Source organism: Anser anser (assembly GCF_964211835.1).
Source record: "Anser anser genome assembly, chromosome: 17".
Lineage (NCBI taxonomy): Eukaryota > Metazoa > Chordata > Aves > Anseriformes > Anatidae > Anser > Anser anser.
This window is the reverse complement of record NC_139738.1, coordinates 4,728,325-4,755,613: the sequence shown is the minus strand read 5'-3', so window position 1 is coordinate 4,755,613 and position 27,289 is coordinate 4,728,325. Positions and strand designations below refer to the sequence as shown.

The 27,289-nt window shown below is 41.0% G+C and overlaps 2 protein-coding genes across 11 annotated transcripts in view; both read right to left on the bottom strand.

Moving 5' to 3' along the window:
* KIF1B (kinesin family member 1B) overlaps positions 1–21,557 on the bottom strand; it is a 96,645-nt gene extending 75,088 nt beyond the window's left edge. For 2 of the 9 annotated variants that reach the window (XM_083802613.1, XM_083802612.1), the window contains exons 1-2: positions 21,282–21,550; positions 14,662–14,848 (exon numbers count right to left, since the gene is read on the bottom strand). In XM_083802613.1, coding sequence (XP_083658739.1) covers positions 14,662–14,767 — 106 coding nt within the window. In that variant the 5' untranslated portion in view covers positions 14,768–14,848; positions 21,282–21,550. Of the gene's footprint in view, positions 1–14,661; positions 14,849–21,281 lie in introns of all 9 variants that reach the window. The other 7 variants (XM_083802610.1, XM_083802607.1, XM_083802611.1 and 4 more) reach the window with 7 other exon arrangements.
* A 4,339-nt stretch (positions 21,558–25,896) lies between these two features.
* Positions 25,897–27,289, bottom strand: part of UBE4B (ubiquitination factor E4B) — a 40,018-nt gene continuing 38,625 nt past the window's right edge. For both annotated transcript variants that reach the window (XM_083802385.1, XM_083802384.1), the window contains one exon: positions 25,897–27,190. In XM_083802385.1, the coding sequence (XP_083658511.1) occupies positions 27,129–27,190 (62 nt within the window). In that variant the 3' untranslated portion in view covers positions 25,897–27,128. The remainder of the gene's footprint in view (positions 27,191–27,289) is intronic.

Below are 27,289 nucleotides of genomic sequence, written 5' to 3'. Positions count from 1 at the left end.
TTTTAAGCAGATACACAAACGCACCTCTCCTGGCCATAAATTTACATTCTTGCTTAATCTCCACAGCATATCATTCTAACCCAAACTCGGTGTTAACGTTTGAGGGAGGAGTGACGGCTAGGGAAGGAGAGGAGTGACTGCCTCACTGGAATGCGTTGGCCTGGAAATGGGAAACTCCTGGCTGGGCAACCTGGGAAGGAAATCCAGACAAGCAGAAGCCTTGCTACAGCTTCGCTGACAGAGAAACGTGCTTTTAACCCCAATCTAAAAACTCACCCCAATGTCACATCGGTGCAGTTTTATTCCAAGGTGCAAATTCAATCGCACAAGAGAGCTTTGATCTCGCCTTATTTACCCCACGGAACGACCGAGCTGTCTCTATAGGATCTACAGCGGAATAGCAAGTATTCAGTCTTTTCTTTTTCATTTTTAACTTCGTTGTCTATAAACAAGACAGCCACTCCTCCTGGCCAAGGCAAAGCTGCATTTGCTCTCTCCAAGGAAACAAGAGAGAAATTGCATCCTAAGCTTCTACTGCGTCAGGAACAGGAAACATTACAAACAACAGCATAAATTTCAGCATTAATCAAAAATAAGTTTGATGTCAAAATACACACATTGTACCAATTGTTTAAAAAATGAAAACAGGTTATTTCCAAAAAGAAAGCGAGGAAGCCAAGCATTTAGCCAAAGTAACAACTAGTTTTTCACTCAGCTGGCTATGCATATAAGGATGTTGACCACCCATGAAAGACAAGATCTGCAGTGATGCAACATGCTTACTGTCAGGACATGCACTACAAGCTTGCCCTTACAGCCCCATCCTACTGGCTTCAGGTTTAAATTTGATCCATCACATTCACGAAGAGATAAGTTTAGGCTCCATGGTTTATGCTAGTGGTTCCCCTCCAATTTTTACTTTTTTATTTTTATTTTTATTCATTTTCTTTAGCTTCTCTGAGTTCCCCCACATTAAGTCCCGTGTGCAGCTCACTGTTCTGAAAGCTACTTTCTAGGATGCACATTTTTGCAAAGCGTATCCTGAGAAGCATATTAGGAAAGGGAGATCAACGTGCAAGAAGGCAGCTCTGTCAGAGGTTGGGAATGCAGCTGCCTGGCCAAAACCTTCCACAGCAACAGGAACAGGGTAGAGGAAACCTCCTGGCTGCCAGGAACTCTGCATGCTGTCCCTCGCTGCTCTGATCCAGCCACAGCCTTCTCACTCAACTTCAAGTTCAAGCTTCAATTGTTTTTATCCCCATTCTGGTTTCTTACAAACAGTCTACATCCTCCATCTTCAGAATCACTGGTTTAACAGAATTCTGTCTGTCTGCAAAGGAATCCGGGAGAGCAGAACAACTGAGAAAATATTAGATTACAACCTCAACTGATTTCAAGCGGACCAAAACTCTCTTCTCTTACAGCACTGAGCATCAAGTGTGTAACTGCTAGCATCAGTCATATTTGATGTGGTCTGAACTTGAACCAAGTGGCTGGATACATAACAAGGTGAGATACAACGCCTGAAAGAAGACGGTGAGGCCGCTAACAAACCAGGAATTCAAATTAAAGCAGCTGACCTAGCTTGAAGGTGTCTATTGCACCAAGCATCATCTATGGAGGGACTTCTTAAGGAAGCTTGTGGATACGTCTGAAGAAAATTAGAAGACTTTCTGTAGTACAGGTAAGCTTTAACCTCAAATATCGTAAGCCAAACTGAAAAAAGCCAGCATGATCGCGCAGAAATTAGACTGAGTGGGCAACACTGATTTCACATACCATGTTACTCAGCAAGCCATGTTTTCAGTTGAACAAGGAAACAAATAGAATTAACAAGTAAAAGGATTGCTTCCAGGGTCTTCAACACTCACAAGAACAGTAAAAGCTTTTCAGTTATTTTGTTTGGTTTTTAAACCACGCAAGGCCAAGACGCATTGTATTAGTGAATCATGAACTAGGTCATCATCCATCTCCTCACACCACAGCAGACTCACGGCATGGTACACAAGCTAATGGTTTAATTACAGAGCCTCAGGAAATGAGAAAGGCAATAAGGCAGACGATCACAGCAGGAACACATTAATGGCCTTTTTATCTTACAGAATAAATTTGTTTATCTGATATTTCAAAGGTCCAACGTGGCAATTAACTTTTCTGTTTGCAGACTGAGACTAACGCTTTGTGCTGCAGCTATAATTAGTTACCGTCAGCATGGCACTGTAGCAACTTTGAACGTTGGAGCTAGCCTAAGCAGCCAGTTTCTGAGAAATTCAATCCCTTTTTCAGGCCCCCTGCTTTACTAAGAGCCAACTTCTTAGCTCATTTGGAATCTTTCAGCTTCCCACAAATTCAGGTTTCTGCACCAAACAGAACTGGCAGAGATATTCTACCAGATCACCACCTTATACCACTGCCATTGAAGGTTACGTACAACTCTATTTCACATATGTGGAAAGGATAGAACAAGTTGAAGATGCTGTTTTCTGACTTCAGTGATTAAAATCTCTTCTGGGATCAGCAAAGCAAACTCTGGATTAATGGTCAGCATTTCCCTTTGGAATGGAAGGCTGAGAAAAAAGCATGGGAATATTTGTGTTATAAAAATACCCTGCAGCTTGTCGGTCTGGTTGAGGGAAATAAGCGTCCACATCGTTGGAGGAGTGTTTTTTGTTTTTAAATTTGAATTTTGAATTCCCCCAAATTTTGAGTAACAGGCTTCACCTTCAGACATAATATTCAAATCAGTTTTCCAGCTTTGTAAGAAAACAGAATAGGTAAAAATATCAGATGTCAAATGAATATAAAATTTACATAAAAGAGCACAGTGTGAATAGCTCTGTAGCATTACCATTGAATTTGATTTCGTTTATTTAACTGAATATATCAACATTTATACTCACTGCCAGCCCAGCCATATAAATTCTACAGAAAGTAGTCTTACATTTTAAAAGCTTCTTTCTCCTTACAGTTATATGGTAAACCATACAGAACTTCTTTACGCTGTCTGAGGTGCCTTTAAGCAGTAGTAATCCATATACTCTCTGAAGCTTAAGTTATTTAAACAGCCCTATTTAGCTGTTTAACTTTTGTGGGGTTTGTTCTGACACCTGTACCTAGAAACACCTAGGAATTTTATGTAGTGTTGACCAAAAGGTAAGGAAACCAACAGTTTTAGAACCAGTTTCTTCACACCAAATAATCTAAAGCTGTGTATCACTACATAAGCAAACATTAGGTTATCCTGATCTATTTCGTAAACTTTGATTTTCTTAAGTGTGCTATTAAATGATAATATACAAGTCAGCAGCTGTAATTTCAGGCTACACTCTGTACTTTGTACGTAAAACTTGCCAGAGACTGGTTGGGATGTGCAAGGAAAATATATGCAACTAAGTCATTTTTGCAGACAAATCACCGTCACTGAGGAATCAGAGCATAAGACTCACAAAGAAAAATCAGAGCTCAAACACAATGACAGTCTTCCAACGCAGCTCACAGGTACTGCTCCCATAACAGAACAACTTCCAAAAGCAGAAGCGTGCTCCAAAGCTTTTGGAAGGTTAGCATGACTTTCCTGGAGTCTGCTTATCAAAAGAGATCCTGTGCGATTACACAATTGGAGAACTGCAGGGGCAAATAAAGGATAAAAAGCGACCTATGGCCCGTTACCCAGAATATAAGAGATACTCATATAACTCCTGTTCCCACACTCCCTCAAACACAAAAGAACAATGCCAGTTCTGCTTCTCTACTTAATCAACTGATACAATACAAATGACAGACTTTTTTTTCCGCTCCTCTCCAGGCTACTTCTTCATTTTCCGATGCAGCTGATCAGTATGGATAACTACAAAAAAAGAACTTTTTCAAAACAGAACAGATGGCTGGCAATGCAGATTTAGATTACAAGATGCAACCCACATATTTTAACCAATTAGTCCTTGTAAAGGAAAAGCATATAGTAGGAATGGTACTGACTAATAAAAGATAAGAAGAAAGCTGAAGCACAATCAAAGGAATTATAATTTTAGATGTGCAGTATCAACAACAAGCCTATCTCCACAAAACTTTGATCCTACATGCCCTCACTGACAGGTAACTTTTTTTCTTGGCACGAGGCACTTCCACAGCCCAACCTCTAGATCACTCCTTGTTCCTTAGGTAACATTTTCATACCACCCACCATCTGCTGGATCAGCCAGCACAAAAATAACATACACCTTCAGCCTTTCAAACCTATGGGATCGAATTCACTTCTAGTTTTTAATTTTAGCAAAAGCTGTTTGCAAGCTTTGACGGAGAGCTTCAGTATTGAGATGGTACTCTTATATTTTCTAACATGTATTATTTTGCATTCCAATTATCATTTTAGGATTATTTTTTTGCCTTACAATGCAGTTTTCATTTGTTGAAGTTTATCTCCAAAAAGCACACATCAAATAAACACTTAATTTTACAATTGTAACCAGAGTGCAAAGCATAGAAGAGAGCTGATACAAATTTCTAGCCTTTTGTGATACTTTCAGTTAGAAGCAGCATTCTGTCTCCTCACTCCTTCCTAAATATACACCCAAACACATCCCCACTTCAGGCCTTCATTTCTGGACTTACACTTCCATTCCCCTTTAAAGCAGAGTAAAGGGACAGTGGGAAACCTACAGAGGAGAAAGGGGGGCGGGAAGGCAAGCTCAGCCAAGATCAGCCCCCATTTCTATTCCCATCTACTCAGCTGCATCAATATTTTTGTGGGCACAAAGAATAAAGAAAATTCCTTCCTAACTGCTTAAATCTCATGTCAGTTTATAAGGGTACTGAATTTGCGGTTCAAATAAAATCTGCTTTCATCCCAAGCAGCACTGCTCCTCAGCATGCCATAAATCTTGCAGGTTAGAAATCACCTGCAGCCCTTTGTCTGGGGATACAAGCAATGCTCTTCACTCTTCGAATGGAGACACAGGATGCAAAGCACACAAGAGGTAAGAACTGAAAGTATTCTCTTATTCCTCACTGCATTTAGCTCAAGTCACTTGATTCAACAGCTCCACCTCCCCAGCGATCAGAGTTGTGTTTCGGGGCACGCTGCCATCAGACACGCCACATCTTAGTCGCTCTGGAGGGTATTCCAGCAAGGAACCGGCTAACTGCAGTTTGCCCTTCAGATCAACACTGGCAGACAGAATTAACTTGGGCTAAATCCCAGGATTAGCTGACACACAGTCTGTGCAGGGGAGGGAAGGAGACTGACAGATTAATATTCAAAAAAAGTAGCCTCCTATCAATTGCCGTTCAGAAATAAAGCCCAGTAATGGTGGAGGCCGGGTATGGAGCTGCAGACACTGAACTTCCATCGTTCTGCAATGCGGTCTGCTTTCTGTCACTTCCCTCTTCCATCCCTGTATCCCTGTCCATCTGTCAATGCTAAAGGCACAAACCCTCCTTTATTTCTACATACGAAATAGAAACACTTCAAATGACGAGTTTTCACCTAACTGAAGAGTCCCCACCAGCCTCAATAATTCTCCTAGTGGTAGCGGTAACCTACCCAGAGCACACATTCCTACCAAATGCCAGCACACATTAAGAGATAACAGCTAGCAGAAAAGGCACACTCCTGTCTACAGTTTTGTTCTCATAATTATTGGTAAAGAAACAGGCAGAAGTTGACAGAAAATATGCTAAGGAAACAAATATTTAGGGAAACAAACACCAAATAGCTCTTTACTGTGCCTTCTTGAAATTCTATTTGAATCAATACAAGCAGTAGTTTTATTTTATGGCATCTGAGTAATCAATTTAACATATAAAAGCACTGGGACTTTCGGAATTGAATCCACAAGACCAAATTAACATTAAATATACAGTCTCTTAAAATGTGTGTGTCTGGAAAATATATCTGCGCCATCTGTAGACTGGAATGACAACAATGAGAACACGTTCGTTACTGAGAGCAGGGTGGAGCAGGCATTCTTCTGTGCTGGAACGTGAATAACACCCCGCAAAAACACGTTTAATACAGGCTTCTCTCCTAGGCATACGTTGCAATCAGATATATGGCTATACTGTTTTTATAAGACAGACTTTCAGGGTTGTTATTACAAGAGATAAATGAAGGGAAATGGACACTTCCAGCTTGTAAAACAGTGCCTGCTTTTCAAAGCATTGTTTGCATTTTTCAAATCATTAAAAGGAAAGGCGACCAAATAGAAGCTAAGAACAGCTCATTTGGAATTCAACCGGATTCTCTCCCCACTGTGGAATTTCAGCCCTGCACTGGGAGAAAGGTTGGGTGGGGGAGGGCGTTGTGCTCACCAGCACCAGAGCAAGGCAAAGGCTCGCTCACAGAAGCTGCTGGAAAGCCGCTCTCATCCTCAGCTGCTCTTGCAGATCCAACTGCTATAAATACCATCTCTACAGCTGGCGTTCTGGGAGAACAGCATGCCAGCAGGCTTTGCATCAAGTGGGAGCTAGTCGAACCACGCTGCTCTAGCTATCTGAAAAGCTGAACCCAAACCATCCCAAAACTTCCATTGTGATTTGATTACCTGATGGCATCCTGCTGCAGAAGTTGTGCATCAGCTTCATGCCGTGGCTGGCTAAGCACTGGAGTTCTGCTCAATTCTTTTCTCCTGTTTTTGTTTGTTTTTTTTTTGCTTTAAGACAATACAATCTCACTCCCCACTCTCCGCTTTTACATGACTTTGTCACCAAAAGCCAAAGGCTTTCTACGAAGGCCATTTTGACCTTCAGACACATTGTCAGTACTCCGTTAAAAGGACATCATGCAGCAGCAGAATCCTGGGGAGTTGGTTCTGACAGCCTCAAGAGCTGAAATGATTCACGCAGTGAAAATGTTGGATTCTTGAAGCAGTTCTCATTGCAAGTAGAAGTAAGATAATGCAAATCGTCATAATGACAGAAGGCACGTTACTTAAGCATTTATAAAGAAACACCTCTAAAAGCCCTTGTTCTGTGTGCATGGTCAGTGGGCACTAATTCTGAAGAAGAAGCATTTTGCACAATTTTACTCACCACTGACACACAAAACCTCTCTGGGTTCATTAGTATTATCACCTGTCTAATACAGATCCGTACTAACTCCTTAACATTTTGCAGAAGTCCAACTGCATTTAACATTAGCTGGAATAGCTTGGCCATCCGATGGTCTTGCTCTAGGCCAAATATTTGCACCCTTAATCATTAACTGTTCATCTTCTCCACCCCCACCTTCAAGTCATCTTCCAAAATGCGTGTGCATATGGTTTTTTTAATGGTGTTCAGAATCAACACTTCAAGTTATTTTTTGTACAACCACGAGAAATGCTTTAGAAGGAAAACCAAGTACCTCACTAAGGTTCCAGGATTGTTTTCTACAAAAAAATTATTGTAACAAAATATATAAATGGGAAAAAAGAGATCTAATGTTCAGATGTAGAATCTTTGCTCGTCTGTGTTCAGCATTACCTCTGACATTACCATTTGCTCTGACTCCTGCTCCTAGAGTGCGCTTCAGTAGTGTCAGAAAAAAACTCCAGCAGCGACCCCCCCAGCCCACCAAACCCCACTTGTGATACAGCTATTTAGAAGAGAACAGTAATTGCCTCCATTTTCTCTCAGAGCCAGCTTGCATTCAGGCCTTCTCTTGCCTGGTATGGGACTTGCAACAAGCGTGGTAAGTGGTGACAGGAGAGGCAGTAGAGGAACTTGGGTCATCACCACCACTGTGACTGTGACTTGTCTTTCACATGATCTCCCCGTTCAACCTCCACAGCAAGGCAATTCAAGCATCTTCCATAGGATGCACAGCGTACCTTCTCAAAAGACAGCCCACTTTGATAACATCTACCATGACTGCAGTGTATATTAACATACTGGACAAACATTCATTTTGTTTTAACCACAGTTATGAGCATGTACAGACCAGGAAATCTGGATGAGGTTAAGTGACTTTCTTCCACTTCAGTTTATCTTCCTGATGCAACCTCAAGATGCAAGCAAAAAAACTGGAAACACTTTAAAAGACGAAAAACAAGCTGGATGTGGAAAATAAACACTAATCAAGACAAGCTTTAACAACTTGTGCCTGCTTCTTGGCAGGCACAAGCCGTATCGGAAACGGTATGCTTATTTTTTCTTTTAATCTAAAATTATTCATTTTCAGAAAACAGATTGAGAGTCAAGACTGAACTCTATAAAAGTGAATCTTCCCACCTACTCTGTAATTGCATTGAAAATGTCTCATTTGTGATTTATAAGGGAGGAAAAGCTATTAGGTAAAACCACCACACTAAACTCCTTGCTTGCCTTTCCTACCTGTGTAGCAGCCGCTACACAAATTCCCACTACTTCACTATCTACAAATCCTCAGCACTAGCCTAAAGGAAAGCCAGGTTCTCATTCAGGACTTCTCTCATCAGTAACTTAAACCAAAGATCAGTTTCACTAAGGCACTTGTATCATGGAAATATCTGACCTATGCTTACAGAATGCCACCTCAGAAGAAAAACCAACTTTTTATTCCCTTGAAGGCATGCACACACAATAGGGTTTCTTTGCCATTCAGCATGGCTTTTCATTCAGAAACCAGTCAGGAGTTGAATCAGAACGCAAAAGATCAGCAAATCCTACTCGTTTACCCTAAGGAGTAAGCTTCTTTGAAAGAGGTTAGTACTTTTTAGAGTCACATAACAATGAAAAAGGCCAATTTTAACAATTAATCCCTGTCAGTGTATACCAGTAAAGTGTTAGATGAATAACTGATTAGGCTACCTTGCTCCAAGGACCTTTCAGTACTTTTCACTTTGGTATTATCTAAACACCAGCAATTTTAGCATTATATTTGAAATAAGTAATTTACACAAAGAGCACCATAAATCAAATCCCCGCAAGGCTAAGTCCTACTTTCCCGCTCATTTTTATTTTGCTTCAGAACAGCTGCATGAAGCAGGACACGTTTTAGAAGAAAAAAGGAACTCAAATTAGATGCTCTTCTATTAGGATTTTTTTTAAAAAAGTTTACTTAGGTTTAGACACCTTCGGGAAAAAAATAACCACGATTAGAAAAAAAAGATTTCCCTCCCCCCACCCCAACTTCTACAAATTAACTCCAGAAATCCTTACAAAGCTTTTCTGACACCAGGGATGCCTGCTTGAGAACCTAGTTGCCATCTGTCTACAGCAGCAGCTGGGACTATTGTTACTGGCAGCCGGGACTGCTCCACTGTCCCTGTTTTCATTAAATACCTTAGGCAGTCCAGAAAAGAACTTTCCAACATTACAAAGCTACAAAGACAATCACTGAGTTAAAAAGACAAAAAGGATTTCTTTCTCCCCATCTAAAATCCCCTTTCGGTCCTACTCTGAGGATTCAGTTGCCCTCCCATCTTTTAATATACCTAGGCTGCGTAGCTGCATTTTGCACGCAGTTTGTGGCAAAATCAGAGTACACAGTAATCTCACATGAGCCTGAGTTTGAGAACTTGGTTTCACCCCTTCACTGGCACCCACAAGCTACAATACGTTATGAGATGCTAAAACCTATCTTCATTATCTAATGCACAATCAACTACAGAGGACTTATTACAAGTAGGACAATTCCTCATTTCCTGTCTTCATTATTTCAGTTTTCTACACACTGATCCAGCTTTTTAAAAGAAAAAGCTAACTAGACTCTCCACTAGCGATGACTGTCTAAATACTGTCTTGTAGCTAATAGCTTGAACCTCTGCTTCATTTCAACTTTTTCTTTTTGCATTATTTATTTATGGACAGAAGGATTATCAAATCATTTCCACCAAAAACAAAACAAACACCACAAAAGCACCATAACACTAAGAAGCTCTTTAGAAAAAGAACAGTTTGGCTTTTTATTTCAATAATTTAAGGCAACAGCTGCCAACATTATTTATTATTGAAATATTTAAAAAACTGATACAAGAACTACTGACAAAATACTTTCAAATCTATAGCTCACCTCTCACCCCATATATTATGCAGCAGGATTTTCTTCCCCACTCACCATAAAAAACAGTAATTTATGAACTGGACTGACACTAACGAATATGTTGCAAGATGCATTGGTGCAAACCACCCTGAACAAAAAAGAGCAAGCAGGAGTTAACAATAAAACAACCAAGCAAGGTATGCTGACAGCCACTGGTTCAAGACCTGTTCTTGAAATCTCATTTCACAAAGCTGCTAGTGAGTTTAACCTCGAGCATGATAAAGCTATATATCCAGTACATTAAAGAAAATACAAAAGCAAATAAACTTCCAAATCTGAAGACCAACAAAATGAAATACAGCTGTCTCAGAGGGAAAGACTAAACTGCTTTAGGGTTATCTAAGAAGCTTCAGTCTGTTTCAGTTTTTATGGGGGATTTTAACCAAACTACCACCACAAATGTAACTTGCAAGTCCACTAATACCACGTTTCACTTGAAAGTATTCCATAATGGCAGAATATGGAACAAACAATGTATTACACCATGTCAAGCTAACTGATTGTAAGGACTGCTAGCAGAGGGATCACCCCAGGGAGTTAATTATCAATATGAAAAGTCTTTGGAGCCCATTAACTTATCCCTCAAGGTACATACATGTCTTACCAGGAACCCCGGCACTGCTGACTGGATTAGGAGCAATGCTGCAAACCCAGCCTTACCATGCCTAGACCTGAGAGGGTACGTGTGCACAAGATTATACTGGACTACCTGCTTGCATAGCAGGTACTTCTAAAGCAAGCCTTATTTTTTTCCATCACTAAATGATGATAATAAAATACAAGGAAGCTCTTTTAAGAAAAGAGTCCCACTCAGATAATGTATTTTTTATTATTTTTATTTAACAATTTGATGGTGGCATTGCCTCTTCTTTTCTTGGAATCTTTTTGCATTCCCAAATTAACTTCTTAAGTAGTAGGATTTTGCAGTTTCTAACATCTCCTGTCTTTAGGAATTCCTCTATTGTCTTTTATTCTTCTACCCCCAGTTCTCCCATTTCCACTGAAGAACTTCTGACAGGATGATTCAAATGGATACCATCTGCAATCTGATACGATCTGAGCAGCACAGGCCTTCTGCCAAAATACCAGCCCCTTAATGCAGTAAGCACATGTGACTTGAGCTGGACTGCAGAATTCCATTTTTGCAATATATATTTCAGAACCAAAAAGACTCAGTGATGCACTCTGACAAAGCTTTACCTGCATGATACTGTATCACTGCAGATCACTTCCTTCCACAACCATAAAGAAAAACAAAGAATTTATAATACTAGACAAAAAATGTTTCTGATTTCAGAATTTCCATATTCTGCACCCTTCAGACAGAAACACAGAAATCCTGACTGCTCACAGTAAGAGCACTTCCTGCAGGAGCACTGCTGTATTCATTACTTTCAGGTTTAGTTACTTCTGTATATTTCATTAGTTCAATTGCTGCAGCACAAACCACATGTCAAGTGATTTCTGTATGTTTCAAGTTTAAATGTGGATAAGTTGAAACAGAAACGCTTCCTTGTTAACTGACTTAACTGTCACTGCATCATTAGTGTTCTTAACATAGCAGGATAAAGCACTTGGCGAGAACTTTCTCTGACGTTTTAAGAAACAGAACATTTTTTAAACACTGAGAAATTATAAAAATCAGAGTTTCCCTGCAGACCTTGATTAAAGGCCTTGACCACATACAAGTGACCTAAAAGCCAAGGCCAAGTTAATTCTGGAGGAGACCTGAAGTCCGCGAAATTACACTTGTTTTGCTTTGAATGCAAAGTTAAACTGCAGAACTAAACTGAGAATAAGCTTTGTGGCCCAGGAGAATACTATATTTTGCTGGCAAGTCCCCCATGAATAGCAGGCACTCCAAAAAGTATAAACAGCTGAATTCACACAAAAACTGACAAACAAAAGCAGTACATCAGGAAACAACCCTGAATTCCAGCATTCCAATTTCAACAATACTTTATTATGGATGCCTCACAAAACACTTTCTGCATGCATTCATTAGGGAAAGGATAAATGGAGCATACCTGCAACATACTTATCTATATCTCTATACTATTTTTCTTAAAATAACACCAAATGATTTGCTTTGGTTTCACTATAGCACATTTTCTGCCTATATTGCCAATAGGCTTAAAAACCTCAGACTTGGATGCTATTTAAACTCAGGACTCACTCAGCTTGGCCAATCAATACAGAAGAAAATAAGGCTCAAGTAGCACGCAAAATCCCTTCTCGGTTATCCGACTTCACACTGCCTCATGAATCCTGTTCATCACAATAGTCTATTCAACTTTAATTCCAAGATAAGGGAACTTGAACTGCCTTGGAGGCTTAAAGTAGTTACTATCCCACATTCCACCAGCTTCTCAGATTTGCCTCCTGTCAACTTGACCAGTGCACAATTGAAAAAATAACCTTCTCAGAGGTAAGATATCTAAGCCTTGTTCACTTCACCACATGGTTGAGGGTACAAGGCTGGCAGTCCAGAGCCTTACAAGAATTATGACTGATTCCCGTTTATTTTTCAACTGCAGCATCAGATACGCAAGTCAGGTGCATTAGAATCACTTTCTGTAGTCTGCATTTAGCCAACAAGTTCCAAACTTTATAGTAATGAGTTCAATAACGTAACTGAGAGGCTGCAAGATTACAACAGACAGAAAGAATGGAAAAAATAGCAACAGTACTTATGCACCTAGGCTGGAAGCACACCAGAAAGATTTCAGCCTGAAGTTATGTGCATCAGACAGCTTAACTGATTTTTGAGAGGAAGATTTCTGCTCAGGTTTTTCCATCAAGCCATGCCTTTTTCTTATCTTTCATCGTAAGAACCTTTTCTGTTCATTGAGGGAAAATTACTCCTCTGTCTACAGCTGTTTCCGTATGTCTCTTCAAAGAAGGAAATAAGAGGAAAATAGCCCCCACACTGTAAGAACGTGTAACTACTGCAACTGATGGTTCCTTTCCCACAGCCTGTGTAATGGCCCCTGATGACTTAAACCTGACCATCTGTCGTATCACCCATCTCGTACCACAGCCATAAGACTCACACAGAAGGCTGCAGATTAAACATTTCCAGAATAAAAAATACAGCAAAAGCTGTAAAGAAATTTCCAACAAGATAAATCAAGAAGTATTTTTCTCCTTTTGAAAGCTAACACAATCTCTTGACCGTTCAAGTATCTCTGCAGCGCAGCTCTAGCATTCAGAAACAGAACCGGTGTTTTTTGTCCCCGCTGACTTCTATAGCCGTTGACAGACAGGCTGACAGAGATTCTCTGGTCACCCTTGTCATTGTAGCACAAACAGTTTCCACAGGCTCCTGGAGTTAAGCAATCTTAAGCTTCTAAAATTATTGCCATCACGTCATGACAGCAGCGAGAAAACCTATTACAGAGGCACCCAGCAGTGCTGCTGTAGTTCAGAGCTTGGTGGCATTTCCATAATAAATGCCATCTATTGGAGCCTACAGTTCTTCCCTTCTACGCTGTTTTGGTCTGAAAGTTGGCAGGCAATGTTTGGATACAAGGTCCTGCTTATACATGAGAAGACTTCTAAACATTTTTTTCCCCTCATTTTAAATGGAATCTTGAAAATCCAGCTAAAAATTGTCTCTCCAGGAAATATCCCACAGAGGGTCTGAAGATAAGAAGTCAATGCACTGAAAAGAGTGAGGTCTCTTCTGCATGATGCCTCTCTTTCACTGAACCACAAACATTTTACAGAATCTAACTGATACCACAGATTCCATTGCATAAGCAGACTGAAGTACAGCCTCAACTAAAAGGGAAATAAAAAGCAGAGGGGGGCTCTATGCAACCTTTCTATTAACAGCAAACACACAACTAATCACAGGGAAATAACTCAGTACTCTTAGAACGTTACTTCCTTAAGGTACACACAAGAAGACATGACTTCATTACCCAACAATAACAAACTACCATCAGAAGTCCCATTTATAGGTGTAGCTCAGTCTACGCAACACTGCAGAAAATGGTATCAGTATTTTCAGACGCACATAAAAATCGATTAATGGTGTGTCCATATTCAGTTTCCCATAAGAAGAATCTTCTCCTCCTAATTTGATCCACAATAATTAGTTAATAAACCTAACACTTCTGATCGGTTAGAGAAGTCCGTTGTTTTGCCATCTAGTCTGGAAAGCATAAAACCTGGTATCTTTTTCCCTCAGTTGTCTCACTCAAACTATGCTCCTAAACAAAAGCACAGACTGCCAAATAAGCACATTAGGAAGTAAAGCACCAGACCCAAGCATGAGATACACCACAAGCATTATCATCTGGCGGCCTACCACATCCCTGTATCTCTCAGTCCACGTGATATTCCCACATACTGAAGTTAACTGAAAAGGTTTTCACTTCTGTCTCCTAATCTTCCTGCAGAATTCACAACTCACCACAAGCACACACCGTAAGCAACAGCCCTGAAATCAAGACACTCGTGACTTAGACTTTCTCGTGAAATCAGAGATAATTTAGTTTGCAATGACAGCCTCAGAGGAGATTAAGGTTTCCTAAAAGGGCAATTCTGGATGATGTAACGTACACAGTACAAGTTTAGTCTGATAAAAAGAATACAATTAAGCAGAGAGGGAGAGGAGAAAGAGAGACTCCCTTATGCAATTAAAATAAACTTACTGGTTGAATTGCCTTGCATCTGGATGATACATTTAGATTCTTTGCTGGTTTCTCGGGAGTTGAAGGGCCGGACCCGAACAGCCACCTTCACAGAAGCCCCCGACATTCTGGTTGCTTGTAGTGCAGTCGAGAAATTAAAAGTGAAGGGGTCAGAATCCTTCCAAGTTTACCTTCTTGCTGGCGTCTTCTGAAGAAAAAAAAAAAGCGCTTTAGTTATTTCAGCTAGTGCTTTCACAATGCTGTTAAAAAAAGGGGGTTGTACAAAGTGATTTGAAAACTTCAGCCCTCCCCCTGCAAACACCCTCCCCATGCAACAAGCTGTCACTTCAAGGACAGAGCTAGAAATACACTAACAGCACCTGTATGCTGTCTCCCTATTCCAAAGTTTCTGTCATCCAAGGCAGTTTCTTTTGAAGCATACAAACAGATTTGTTTTCATTACTTGGTTTTCTTCCGAGAAAGAAGGGACACTAATACCAAAAAGATCTGGTTGCAACATGTGTTAGGCTTAACCTAACAAAGATAATTTTAGCAGTAAAGATACAGCTGCTTAGATTTCAGAATGAGCTAGCTGCCACATACTACATGCCTACGTGCTCTAGCTGTCAACCCCTTCTGCCACAATGCCCTAGCAATAATAGTAAAACTAACACAAGTGAAGTGGGCCAGCCCACGCTGACTTTTAGTACACCCCATTACATACAAAAGGGTGCAGGCAACAACCTTAAAGAACCCTTCGCACTCCTGGGAAACTCCTCAAAGCAAAAAAAAATAAAAAATAAAAATCTCCCTGACTACTTGTATATCTAGCAATTAAAGGACACACTACTCCATAGGGATGAAGAGGAAGCAAAAATTATCGCCTTTAGGGAAAATATTACTATCTGTATCTTTCTTCCGCAGATGTTCACCAGTGAGTTCATCTTCATTCATTATCAAAATACTTGTTCAAATCCTCCCTACCACATCCAAATGATGCAGCGCTTTAACAGCAGGAAACCATCCATCATACCCACAACCCAAACCTCAAGGCACGTCCATCTGAGCCAGAGGTGCAATGCAGAGACGAACAGTTTGGTTCAGCTGCATTGCCCCCAACCAGCCCTTACCATTAGAAGAATGTATTCCACCTGATCTACCATTAAGGAGTTTAACTTACTGCCACAGGACACTGACAGTGTCTAATGTGGCAGTGTCTAACGAGGGCTCAAAAACCAGTAAGACAGATTCAAAGAAGTCATTCAAGGCCTAGTAAAAAACCAAGCTACATGCCACAGGCTCTCAGAACCTGGAAGAGTAGATTGACAAGGCGTTCTCCTTACATTTTAGCATTACATTTAAATAGCTGTGTATGCTGAAGAAAGGATTCATGGGCTAGGTGAATTTTGGTCTGACTCCATGGAGACATCTCTCACTTGAGTCTGAGTTAACACGGGCACAACCCTTCTCTGCACAAGTCAGCATGTCTGGCCTGGAAAACTTGAAAGCTTCTTTTATGGTTAGCTACATCCACACGCAATGAAACGCTCATTTTAGGGTTGTAATCGCAATGCTACAAGATGACCACGTACTAGCAGATCAAAAGCACAAGCGTATCAGCTCTAAAGCTCTCTAGCTGGTAAAAATGCTTCTACACGCTTCGTTCAAGCGATGACACACCTTCACACAGAAAATTTTAATAAAACTGCATTCCTTCATTAATGCCATCACATGGAGAAGACTGAAATCAAATTATTCCACCGGGCAGAAGCAGCAATTTAAAGCGTTCCTTATTTTAGTCTGTACCTGAGGTGCCTCACCAGACTACACGATTAGGAACATCCATAGGAACAAGCCAAGTGAATTTCAATGCCAGTGGTACAACAAACTGGCAAGAATAACTAGTTGGGAGACAGACACACTTGAGTGGCTTTAATAGACAACTTGAACCATTAAAATTCTGTACTAATGATAGCTGAAGAAGTTTCACTAAAAACCTAAACACAGACTAGAGCAGAGAGGTAATGGGAATGAATTAGCATGGTTTGCAAAGCTTCAAGGAGATTCTGTGGTTGTTCTACAGAGGCTTTGTATAACCAAGTGTGTCGAACCTGCACCTTCAATATCACCTTCCACTCTGTAGACGCTCAGGAGAAGTTTTGCTCTCCCTTCCTAATACGATCCTTGCATAAGTACCTGTGCCCTCCCAGGAAAGCTAAGTGACAGACTAATCTGGATACAGCCAGCAGCATTATTCAACTGACCCCGAATATCGCTGCTACGGAACAGGAATGCTATTGAACGTGGCCAAGTCGGCATTCTGCTCCTAAAATACAACTGAAGAATTCTATCAACAGCAAAATCTCTGTTATTATCGAGTTCATAGCTTAGGGGTTTACTTGGCCAGACTGCAGAAAAAGATGGTTATGTGGAGTTTTCCGAGGGTGTGGCACGTCACAGGAAGGGACAACAAAACACAGACTCGCAACCGATTTCACAGGTTTCTTAGGGTGTAGATTTTGGCAACCCCGCCCAACACTGGCTTGGTGGTTCTCATCCGTCTTTTTCCCACCTACCCTTATTAACATGAAAGCCATAATTTGGTCCTTGTAGCAAGCTGACAAATAAACGAACGTAAGGGCATTAATGAAGAGATTTAAAAACAACACAGTGTGGTCTTATAATATGATTTATGAAACTTAAGGAGCTCACATTCCCTTCACGTTGAAGTCTCACATACAAAGATTTTTTTCTGATGTATTCACAGAAATACCTCTGAGTACTACATTAATATCTACAGATAAGCAACAAGTAAATATAGGACACTGGAAAACAGGCGATGGATTGGAAGAATCATCTACTTAAAAAAAAAAAAAATTTGAGTACCTCTAAACCAGGCCAAGGTTCTGCCTGCGCCCAGAAATGCCAAAGTGCTGCCGGCAGCTACTTTTTAAACAGAAAATATTTTACAACTAAGTGCACCCGAAAGCACTCCTGATGCATGCCTGGTCCATGAGACACACTTGACTGCAGCGGAGTAGAAGGCGGGCACTTAGAGGAGCTGTGTCTGTTGGAGAAGTCTGATGCCCTTCAGGGCATTCTGACTGTTTTAACTGACCAGAAAGAAAGACAACTAAGGTAGTAAGTAGATTACATAAGAAATTATGTCTCTCACTAATATACTATCTTCTGCTTAAATGCTGTTTTATAATCTATATCACACAGAGTGCAGTCCTGCAGAACTCAATCACTTCTCACCAACAAGAACTCGATGTCTCAGTCCTCTACAGGAGGCAGCACCACGCCACCACCAAGCTCCTTTCAGTGACCCAAGCACAGAGCAGAATCCTCATTTAAGGCAAACTTTGATGTTTAAATGGCAATTAAAGGAGAAGATAAATCTTTATCTTCACTATGAAAATATGTAAAATTAGAAGATTATCTCCACACAGAGTAGAACACAGACTTTTGGAGAAGAAAACAAAGCTACCTGTAACACAATGCCACGCACTGCTAGTCACTTATTCTCCTGATAGTGACACGTTCAAAAGCATCCCAGCGTTAGCATGAAACAACAGTTCTAGAAACTCATCCTGCTGCATAGGAAACATTTCACTTATTTGGAGCTTCTCTGCTCAAATCCTTTATCTCGCATGATACTGGGCTTGGATCTCTCCTCCTCCTCTAGTACATATACAAAAATACTAAACAAACAACAGTGAAATGGAGCTTTAATAAAACAGAGATCTGCACAGTACTGAATCAAGAGCTTCTCACTTCTACTCTACTCTTTTTTAATCCTTTAAACTACCAAAAGCAATAACAGAAAACAGTTGGGGGTGATATCAAAACAGGATTCATTAGTGCGTGTTGAAAGACCTCAGGAAAGGAGCCAAATCAGCTTATGGCCACTGACAAGGAAAACCCTCACAAATAAAAGTACTTTCACAAAATGCTATCCCCGCTATTCTCAAACAGCAGCTGAAGAACAACACGGTGATTGTGCGAATGAAATGTCCTCTGAAAGTGCCTTGAGCAACCTGACTGTTTTCATTTCAATCAACAGAAATCATTACTCTCCAACAAGCAAACCACACACTGAAATTAGGGGAAACTAATTTCACAAGTAAACACCAGATTCACAGCAAGAAAACATGAAAAGCACACCACCAGAGGTTCCACATGCGCCAGCTAAATGATAGCCTTGTTCAAAACTGAGCTGTGAAGAAACACTTACAGAACAGGTCGCAGAACCAACTACATTAGCAAAAAAAAAATCACTGGTAGACTTTTGAAGTTACTGACTTTTTCCAACCCTATCTTTTGCGCTCATTTAAAATTACACCACATTTAATTTTGTCTCATTCTCAACTCTACTTTTCATAGCTGTAGTAAGCAAAATGCCTACTTGCTGTTGCCCACAGATTTTTGATGTTCAAAACACCACCTCACTATGCAAGATTCAGTTTTAATTAATAAGAAAGTTAACCCAAAACCATCTAAATTGTTTTGTTTGTTTGTTTTTTAAAGTCTACTAACTGGTCATAATATTTTATAAAGGCATTACTGCCTTCATCACACTGAATGATACAATAAGGCAAAGCAAGATCAAGTCAAGCAGCATCACAGAAGTTAGAAATAAATCACAGCTGGTTTTTCATGGTTCACATTTCCCAGTAGTATCACTTAATACTACCAAACACCATCTTAGAGTGGTAACAGGAGATGCAAATTGCAACAGAGTAAGCCTAAAAGTGTAATGCAGCCTGTGGTACAGATTTAGGAGAACAATCATAACAAAATGAAGCTGTCTGTTATACATTCATTACAGACTTAGAAGGCTGATGTTCATGCGGGAATGAATCATTCTCCTAATGTCTGGAAAAGAATCTACTTGCTGCATATCTTTAAATGCTTTTTCTGTATGAATCCAATTGAGAACCTAGTACGGAAGTGAAATGCATATTTGACTCCTTGACATGATACACCACTGTCTGTAAAATGGGTAGTAGGCAGCGTCTGACAATTTACTGAGCTCTATCAGCACAAAAGCAAACCCTACATATTAATTTTCCACTTATTTTAAGCTATTACTGAAAGATTTCCACCATCCACCCAATAAGCCACGTACTGAGATTTTATTATTAAAATATGTCACTAAACAAGTCATCTAAATACCCTGTCTGTTTTCTGTTATTCAAGCCGCCAAACTCAACGATGTTGGTCAATCACCAGTCAGAGTCTCAAGAGATTTGGTATGTATAAACAAATAAGCTGTTCATTAAGACTTGAATCCTTGGATGTATATGAAAGTTCTGACAAATCAATTTATAGCAAGCTGCAGAGCATATTGCTCTTTCCTGAGATAGTTACTAACAAAATAGGAATTCAAAGAATCAAATTATTATTTGTCTTTGGGTAAGGTTGTTTTTGTAACCACTTTGAGCTTGTTGCAATGTTCAGAATCTAGATCTGTACATTCAAATAAAGAAATACACATCACAAACAAAGAAGCATCATTTTTATTCAACACGGCCAGCCATTGTGTTATTCTTGTATAGGAAAAAACAATACGGTATGCCTACCAGAGAATGTGCTAACTTTTAAACCAAAAAAATGCCTCCTACGCTTGTAACTTAATCACTACACCAGCTCTACAAAAAGGAGAGGAACAAGCACAGTGATTAGTATATGGAAAGTTAACAAAACAGCTGTTCAGAGCAGCAGGGCTTTACGAACAAGGGGACTACAGGGAATCCAAATTTAGGTGTCCCACCAAGGATCAGGTAGTGCTGACAGCCTGATATATCAGCTGAACTCATACGCTATGAATTGCTATCTTAGTGCTTTGGGATAAAGTGATGATGCCAGATAAAACAGCGGCGCAGAATTTGGCTACGCACTGACAAACCAAATGCTATAAACAGATGGCTCTTTACCAACACATCACCGTACAATAATGAAAAGAACTGAGTTAAGAAAGAGCTAGAAATGAAGGTAAATATATTTTAAAAAATAACGTGAGCGTCTTTCGGTGCTTGATTCTACATCTCAGAGCACAGCTACGAATTCGGCATCTGTGTGCAGTGAATTCTTGCTTGCTGGCCTCAGTTTCACGCCCGTATTCTGCCCACGACCCCAAACCCCCAGGCCCATCGCCCGGCCTCAGCTCACGGAGGATTGTCAGCTCGTCATCCCAACATGGCTGCCTCTGGTTGTGCTGTGCGGGAGCCAGGGACGGAATGTACTACCTCGAGGTGCCCAGAACCCAAGCGGACACCCTGAAAACCGCCCTCCTTTCGGCTCCTCCTCGCAGCGGGCGGCTGGGGCTCGCCGAGGGGGCGCTCGGCGGCCCGGGGAGGATGTGGAGGAGGAAGAGGAGGATGAGGATGATGAAGAGGAAGGCGGCGGCACCCGCGGCCAGGATGCAGGCGGGGACCAGACCGAGAAGGGGCCGCGCCGCCAGGGGGAGAAGGGAAGGGACGGCCGCGGGCGAGGAGGGGCCGGAGCCCCACAGCCCAGCCCCGGCTGCTCCCGGCCCAGCCCCGGCTCGCCCCGCGTTTCGGCACCGAGCCGCCCCCCACCCCCCAACCCCACCCTCCCCCGCCCCCCCGCCGGGCCGCGCTCCCTCAGCGCCTCACCTGGGGGCGTCCGAAGGCCGCGGGGGGCCGCCGGCCCTGTCAGCGGCTGGGGAAGGCGGCGGGGCCGGCGAAGGGAGGGCAAAAGGCAGCCGCCCCCATCACGCTTCGCTGCTGAGCCCGGGAGGAGAGCGAAAGAAACGGGGAAAGGAAGAGAGAAAAAGGCCGCGGCCGGAGGAGGGAGCGCAACGATGCGCACCCCACAGCGCCGCTCCCACACTGACAGGAGCGCGGCGCTCTGCGCCCGGCCCCGCCTCCGCGGGGGAGGGAGGAGCGTCCTGTCCGCCAATCGCCGCGCGCCGATGCTCCCGCCTCCCTCCCGCTCGCCAATCGCCGCTCGCAGAGCCGGCCCGCGCCCGCCCCCCCGCAGTGCCAATCATAAGATTGACATGGTCAAGCGCCAATCGAAGGCTCGGGAGGGAACGCCCTCACTGGAGGGCTCCTCCCTTCTCCGTGAGTCAATCCGCCGAACCCCGAGGACAAGGCGATTCGGTTCCTCCGCCACATCAGCCAATCAGAGCTCGGGGCGGAACCCGCGTCGGCCGTCCGTTAGCCTATAGCGAGCGGCGCTAGGGCGCTCTGGCACCGCCCCGCTGTGTGCCTGCGCCGGCCTCGGCTGCGCGACGATTGTGAAGGGGAAACGCGGTCCTGACAGGCCCTAGCGACCCCCATGGTCCTGCTATAGAGCATGCTGGTGGCTGCCAATTTTAGGCATTCTACCTGATTTTTTTTTTCAATATGTGTGGTTAAAGGGCATTTTTAAGCTCACATAAATAATTGTGTGCATCTTCTCACAAAATAAATTGATTTTTGTGGCAATAAATTCAGTTAAGTTCCTCCGTTGTAGTAGTTGTTAGAACTGCTAGAAACAGCCCTATGTTTAATCTTACAGAATTCTCAATAAAATAATTATTTTACCTGAAGTACCTTACTTCCCACACATGCCATCACATACAAGTCAGATTTAAACTTGAGAATGTTTGGTGCCTGAGACATCTGCCTTCAGAATAAGGTTTATTTTTGTTAACGAGCTCCTGGCTCTTAATTACATTAATCAGCACTGCTGCTCCCACATTCCCCGTCAGCTGTAGGGTTGTGGAAGAACAAGTCACTACTTTTGGGGTGGTGAATGAGGAATTTTCACCCTTGCCAGCCTTCTTTGTGAATGTGTGCGCTTATCCCCTACAGTTATGCCTGTGAACACAAAAGCAAATCACTGCACAGTACCCAGTAGGGAAACAGTGCTGCAGAAACAGCAAAGCAAAGAGGTGGTTTTCCTATGTCCTAAAAAATACCATTGCTTGAACTTCAAAGGACTTCACATTGGTGGGACACCGCATTTAGTACTGTCATTAATGCAGTGTAACTCCACCAACTTCTGTTTAGGGCTGCGCAGAATTAGGTCAGTGATTTCTCTGGAGGGAAAAAAAAAAAAGAGACCATCACGAAAACCTCTACAAACCATCAAAATAGTGGGTGGGTGCAGTATTCCTCCACAATGATTCATTTTACTTTGGCAGTTTGTGTAATATTTCTGAGGAACAGTATTTCCTGCATCACTTTCTTGAATCTAAGTTGTGGAAGTACTCACATGGAATAATTCCACTATGTTAGTTCTTCGGTTGATTGCTTACTGTCGCGAAAAATCTGCCAAGAACATTCAGAGAAAGTCTAGTTACTTGTCAAGAAACAAAACTGTAAAGGGCATATGACACATGCTCTACAAGACCTGGGAGGTAGCTCCCTGCAAAGGGAGACAGGAAAATTGCTGTTTAAATACCAGGTTATTTGGTTGAAAGGTGGTTGAATATGAAGGCAGCCCTCATCTACCTGGTTGTGCCACACCTTTTTAATTATCTCAGTTCAATTAGATTAGCCCTTGCTTTGGCTAGCTTTCTCAATATCATTTTCAAAAGCCAGGTCTCTGAGTGTAATGTAGCATTAAACTTGTCAAAAAAATAAAAAAAGGTACTTAGGCAGAACACTGCAGTAGAATTCCACCAATTAATCCTCTTTAAAAGAAAAAATATTAGTATCCTCTCCCTTATTCCTTTCATGTGCATCTGACCAACATCCTGCAAAACAGCAGAGGCTGATCCAATTCCCCACTAGCTGTGTGCATTTTAAACCAGCTTTTAGAATATGCTGTCAAGAAAATATTCATGTAACAAGGGTCCCCTGCACAGAAGTGTTTTTAAACTGTTACGAAAAATGAAAGCAAGCAATACTATGAAGAAATTCTTATATGCATTTGATTACTCAGATCACTGAGTTACGTTACCTAAAGCTGGGAAGTCTGTTTAAACACAGGACAGAGGATAGGCTTGAGCTAAGTAGTAAAGAAAAGGAAAGCGACTACATGGTAGTGCAATTCTCTTGGGGATTGTTAGAGTCAATCTGTTGCTGGCTAAGGCAGCGCTGTCATCCTGCCATTAAGAACATTAGTCTGTCCTTGCTGCCAGCAGCGAACAGTTGACTCAGATGTAAATTTGGCTATTACATAAGTATAAATTGTGATACAATAGAATCAATTGCACTGAATTGTATTGCTATCAGCATCAGAACTCGCCCCAGTAATTTCTCTGGTCACGTAACTACAGGGCAAGTAAAGTGATGCAATCTTGTAATGTCAAATTCTCCAAGAAAATCACCTTTGCAAAGTGTATTTTAAGTTAGCCCTTACTATGATGAGCAATTCACAGATCAAAGTTACCCAAATTCTGCAGATACATGTAAATATCAACGGATCATTGACATTTTCAGCATTTTCAATATTAGGTCTCCTTACCTTATTATAATGAAGTTACAGTTTAATTGAAGAAGGTAAATAACGCGTTCATTTACGAGGGGAAAAAATGCAAGAATCTGCAGGCTGCATTAAATGAACTAAAAAACAAGAACGGTCAAGCAGCTAATTGGCTTTTGTGGGAGATTTATTCTTAATCCAACACTATCTTCAGATTTTCTCTTCAAGTACTAAAATGTCCACTACTCACTGAACGTCAGACTTCTGATCCACTTTTGTGCCCACAGGACAGCAATGGTACTTGCCATTTCTCTTATTAAAATAAATTTCATCATTCTGACCATGAATGCTGAATTGGGAAGTGTTTATCTAAATTCATGCCTTTGAAATATTTGAGTTTTCCAAATAAATTTTTAGCTACTTAATGTTAGCCTTCAGTAATATCTGCACTGATACAAAATGTATCAATGATTTAAATGGATCCCATAATTAGTCAATATGAGATCAGTAACGTAACACCCTTTGCTATTTATAGTCCTCAGGTCAAAATCTGGCATCATAGCAGAATAACTATAAATTCTGAAGGACAGTCTCAGTTATTCTATCCTATGCCATATGTAATTTTTTTTATTCCTTTCTGTCAGACAAGGTTAAGAAAAACATCCTGAATTTGTTCAAACAAGCCTTTCAACAGATACAATAGAACATAAAATATACAGTAAATATAAAGCTTTTCAGTATATTAAAGAGCTAGTTTCATACTTCCTTTTTTTTTTTTTTTGTAAAACACAAATTCATGGCTATCTTTAATACTTACTACTTATAGTACTTCAGATGCAAAACAGAGAATAGCAGACCCCAAACCCTGTAATGGATACCCTTATGCTTTTTTTTTTTCCTGCTTGTGCTCTTCTCACTTCATAGGACTGGACTGCTCATGGTTGCCACAACATCCTTATTCAGGAGAGGTAGCATTGTGTCTAACTTTTAAATTGCTGAAAAAAATTAGAAAGCATTTCTTCCATCTTTCTGATATGTTTGTAATCTGTCAAGAAAACTGATGCGGACAACATAAACCGCTACAGAAAAATCAAGCCATAATGCAAAACCATTGCAGTTTAGTCATCCTCCACCAAAAACAGCTGAGCAGTTGTCCTCTATCTAAATAAGGTGTAAATTCTGGGGTGTTTCTGGAGATTTCATGCTACAAGCCTCAAAAATTAGGTGATAGTAGAACAGTGAAGAGTTTTTCTTTATGCAAAAATCATTACCTCTTTATGGAAAACAAAACGTCTTGAAAGGTATAGTTCACTGCATGCCCTTATAAAACATTCAGAAACCACGATGCATTTGGATGCTGAATGACTGTTTGAAGATAAAAGCATAACTTGCTTTGTTCCTTGACTTGTAGAGGGGGAAGAAGATTTGAATTTGTGGAAGGGGTGTGGATTAAGGAACTAAAACAGTCATACAACAAACATGTCTGTTCCAATAGTCCACAGAGACACAAACTTTGGAATGCTCCCCTCCACCCTTGGGTAAAAATAAAAAAAAAGAAAAAATCAAAATTAACTTAGAATTACATACCCGTTGCAAAGGCCAGCACTGGATTACATACAGCCTAACTAAAACTTCCCCCTGAAGCCTTGTCACCAGCTGTCAGTTAGCTATGAATAGGTACAGCATTCATCCACTTGGAAAAATGCTTTAGTTGGAAGTACTGCTAAGAACTGTGTTCATGGAAGTTTCACGTGAAATGGTTTATTATCCCCAGGTCCTAAATCACTATCAGCAAACGTGAAAAAAGCCACCCAATCATTTGTATTTTTTCTGCTTTCACTGACTGTAAGGAAAGACAGACAAAGGGAACACTTTGTGCGAGTGTGTATCATCATTTATTGTAGTTCAAGAGTCAGGAACTGAACAGAGGACACAGCGAAAAACACAAAAGAAAAACAACCTTTTTTTTACAGACTTAATTTTAAAACACTGTGGTTTCAAATCCTTTTTAAAAAGGAAATTCAAGTATCATAAGCAGGGGGCAGTAATACAAAAATGTTTGTGAATATTTTCTTTTTTTAAAAAAAAAGTAATTCTACATTTGCTGCACCCTTTTTGCTTTGGTAAGGCCAAGCCATGGATACAAATTGGTAAGCAACATAAAAAATGACCCCTGCCCCAAACTGCAGCCTCCAAGAATAAAAGGATCTCTGTGGACTAGCTCTAATGGCTCAGAACTGTCATTTAGCATATATTATATCTGCAGCGTTAAAAGAATGGATTTTATTATTTTAAAAAGTCACTGAAGTCCTGGTATTCCCAAGCATCTAATTCTTGGCAGCTGTTGTAATGTATTTCTGTCTCAAGGCTTCTCAGAAATACCAGAGCGTCTAGATCAACACAGAGGGACATCTCAAATAACGGAACTTAAAATCCACGCGTCAAACCTTTGCCTTTTTGAAATCATCCTCATCTCTTCTAACACCAATTAAAAGACAAATATGCGAATATGTATAATATAAAAATACGATCCCAAGATTAACACTTTGTTGCAGGCACAGTTATCGCACAGAATATGTTCTTTTGCGGGCAGGGGAATGATTTTGTTTCTTCACAGGGATTTTTTTTTGCATTACAAAAAAAGACAGCAGTGCAGGTTTGATGGGTGGATGAGGAAGAAGGGAGGGAAAGAGGAAAAAGTTACTGTAGCAGCAAAATGTCCAAGTTTCTAACCACAATCAAATTAACGGATATCCGGCTGTAAAAAATAAGGTTGAAGGGATGCTGCCCTGATCCATTCATCTTTGCTAAAATAAGTCAGCTGTAAAAACTCCAAAACGTGACATACTGAAGGACAGTTTTGTAACATAAGCAACTTCCTAATTTGTCCTCCATGTTATTGACCATCGTTATCACTTAAATATATGTACAAGAATTAAGCTGCTTTTCTTCTCGTCCACATGCTTCTGGTCACCACTGCAAGTTAGTGCCAGTGGGCGTGCTAATCCCATCAATAACTTTCAAAGTGTATCTGCCCCACTATTAGCAGAACAGCCCACGCCCTGTTCTTCCCATTGGTGTTGGCGTGCACTGCAAGGGAACTTTTAATGGTCAGCATTCTGCTTGTCTCTCATCCAGGCTTGAATTTGCTCTTTAAGTTCTGGCACTAGTAATATAAAGAAGAAAAAAAAATAATTAACTTGGTTGTTAAGTTATTTAGCAATACTACTATAGGCAAGCTACTTGTGACTAATAGAAATTCCTT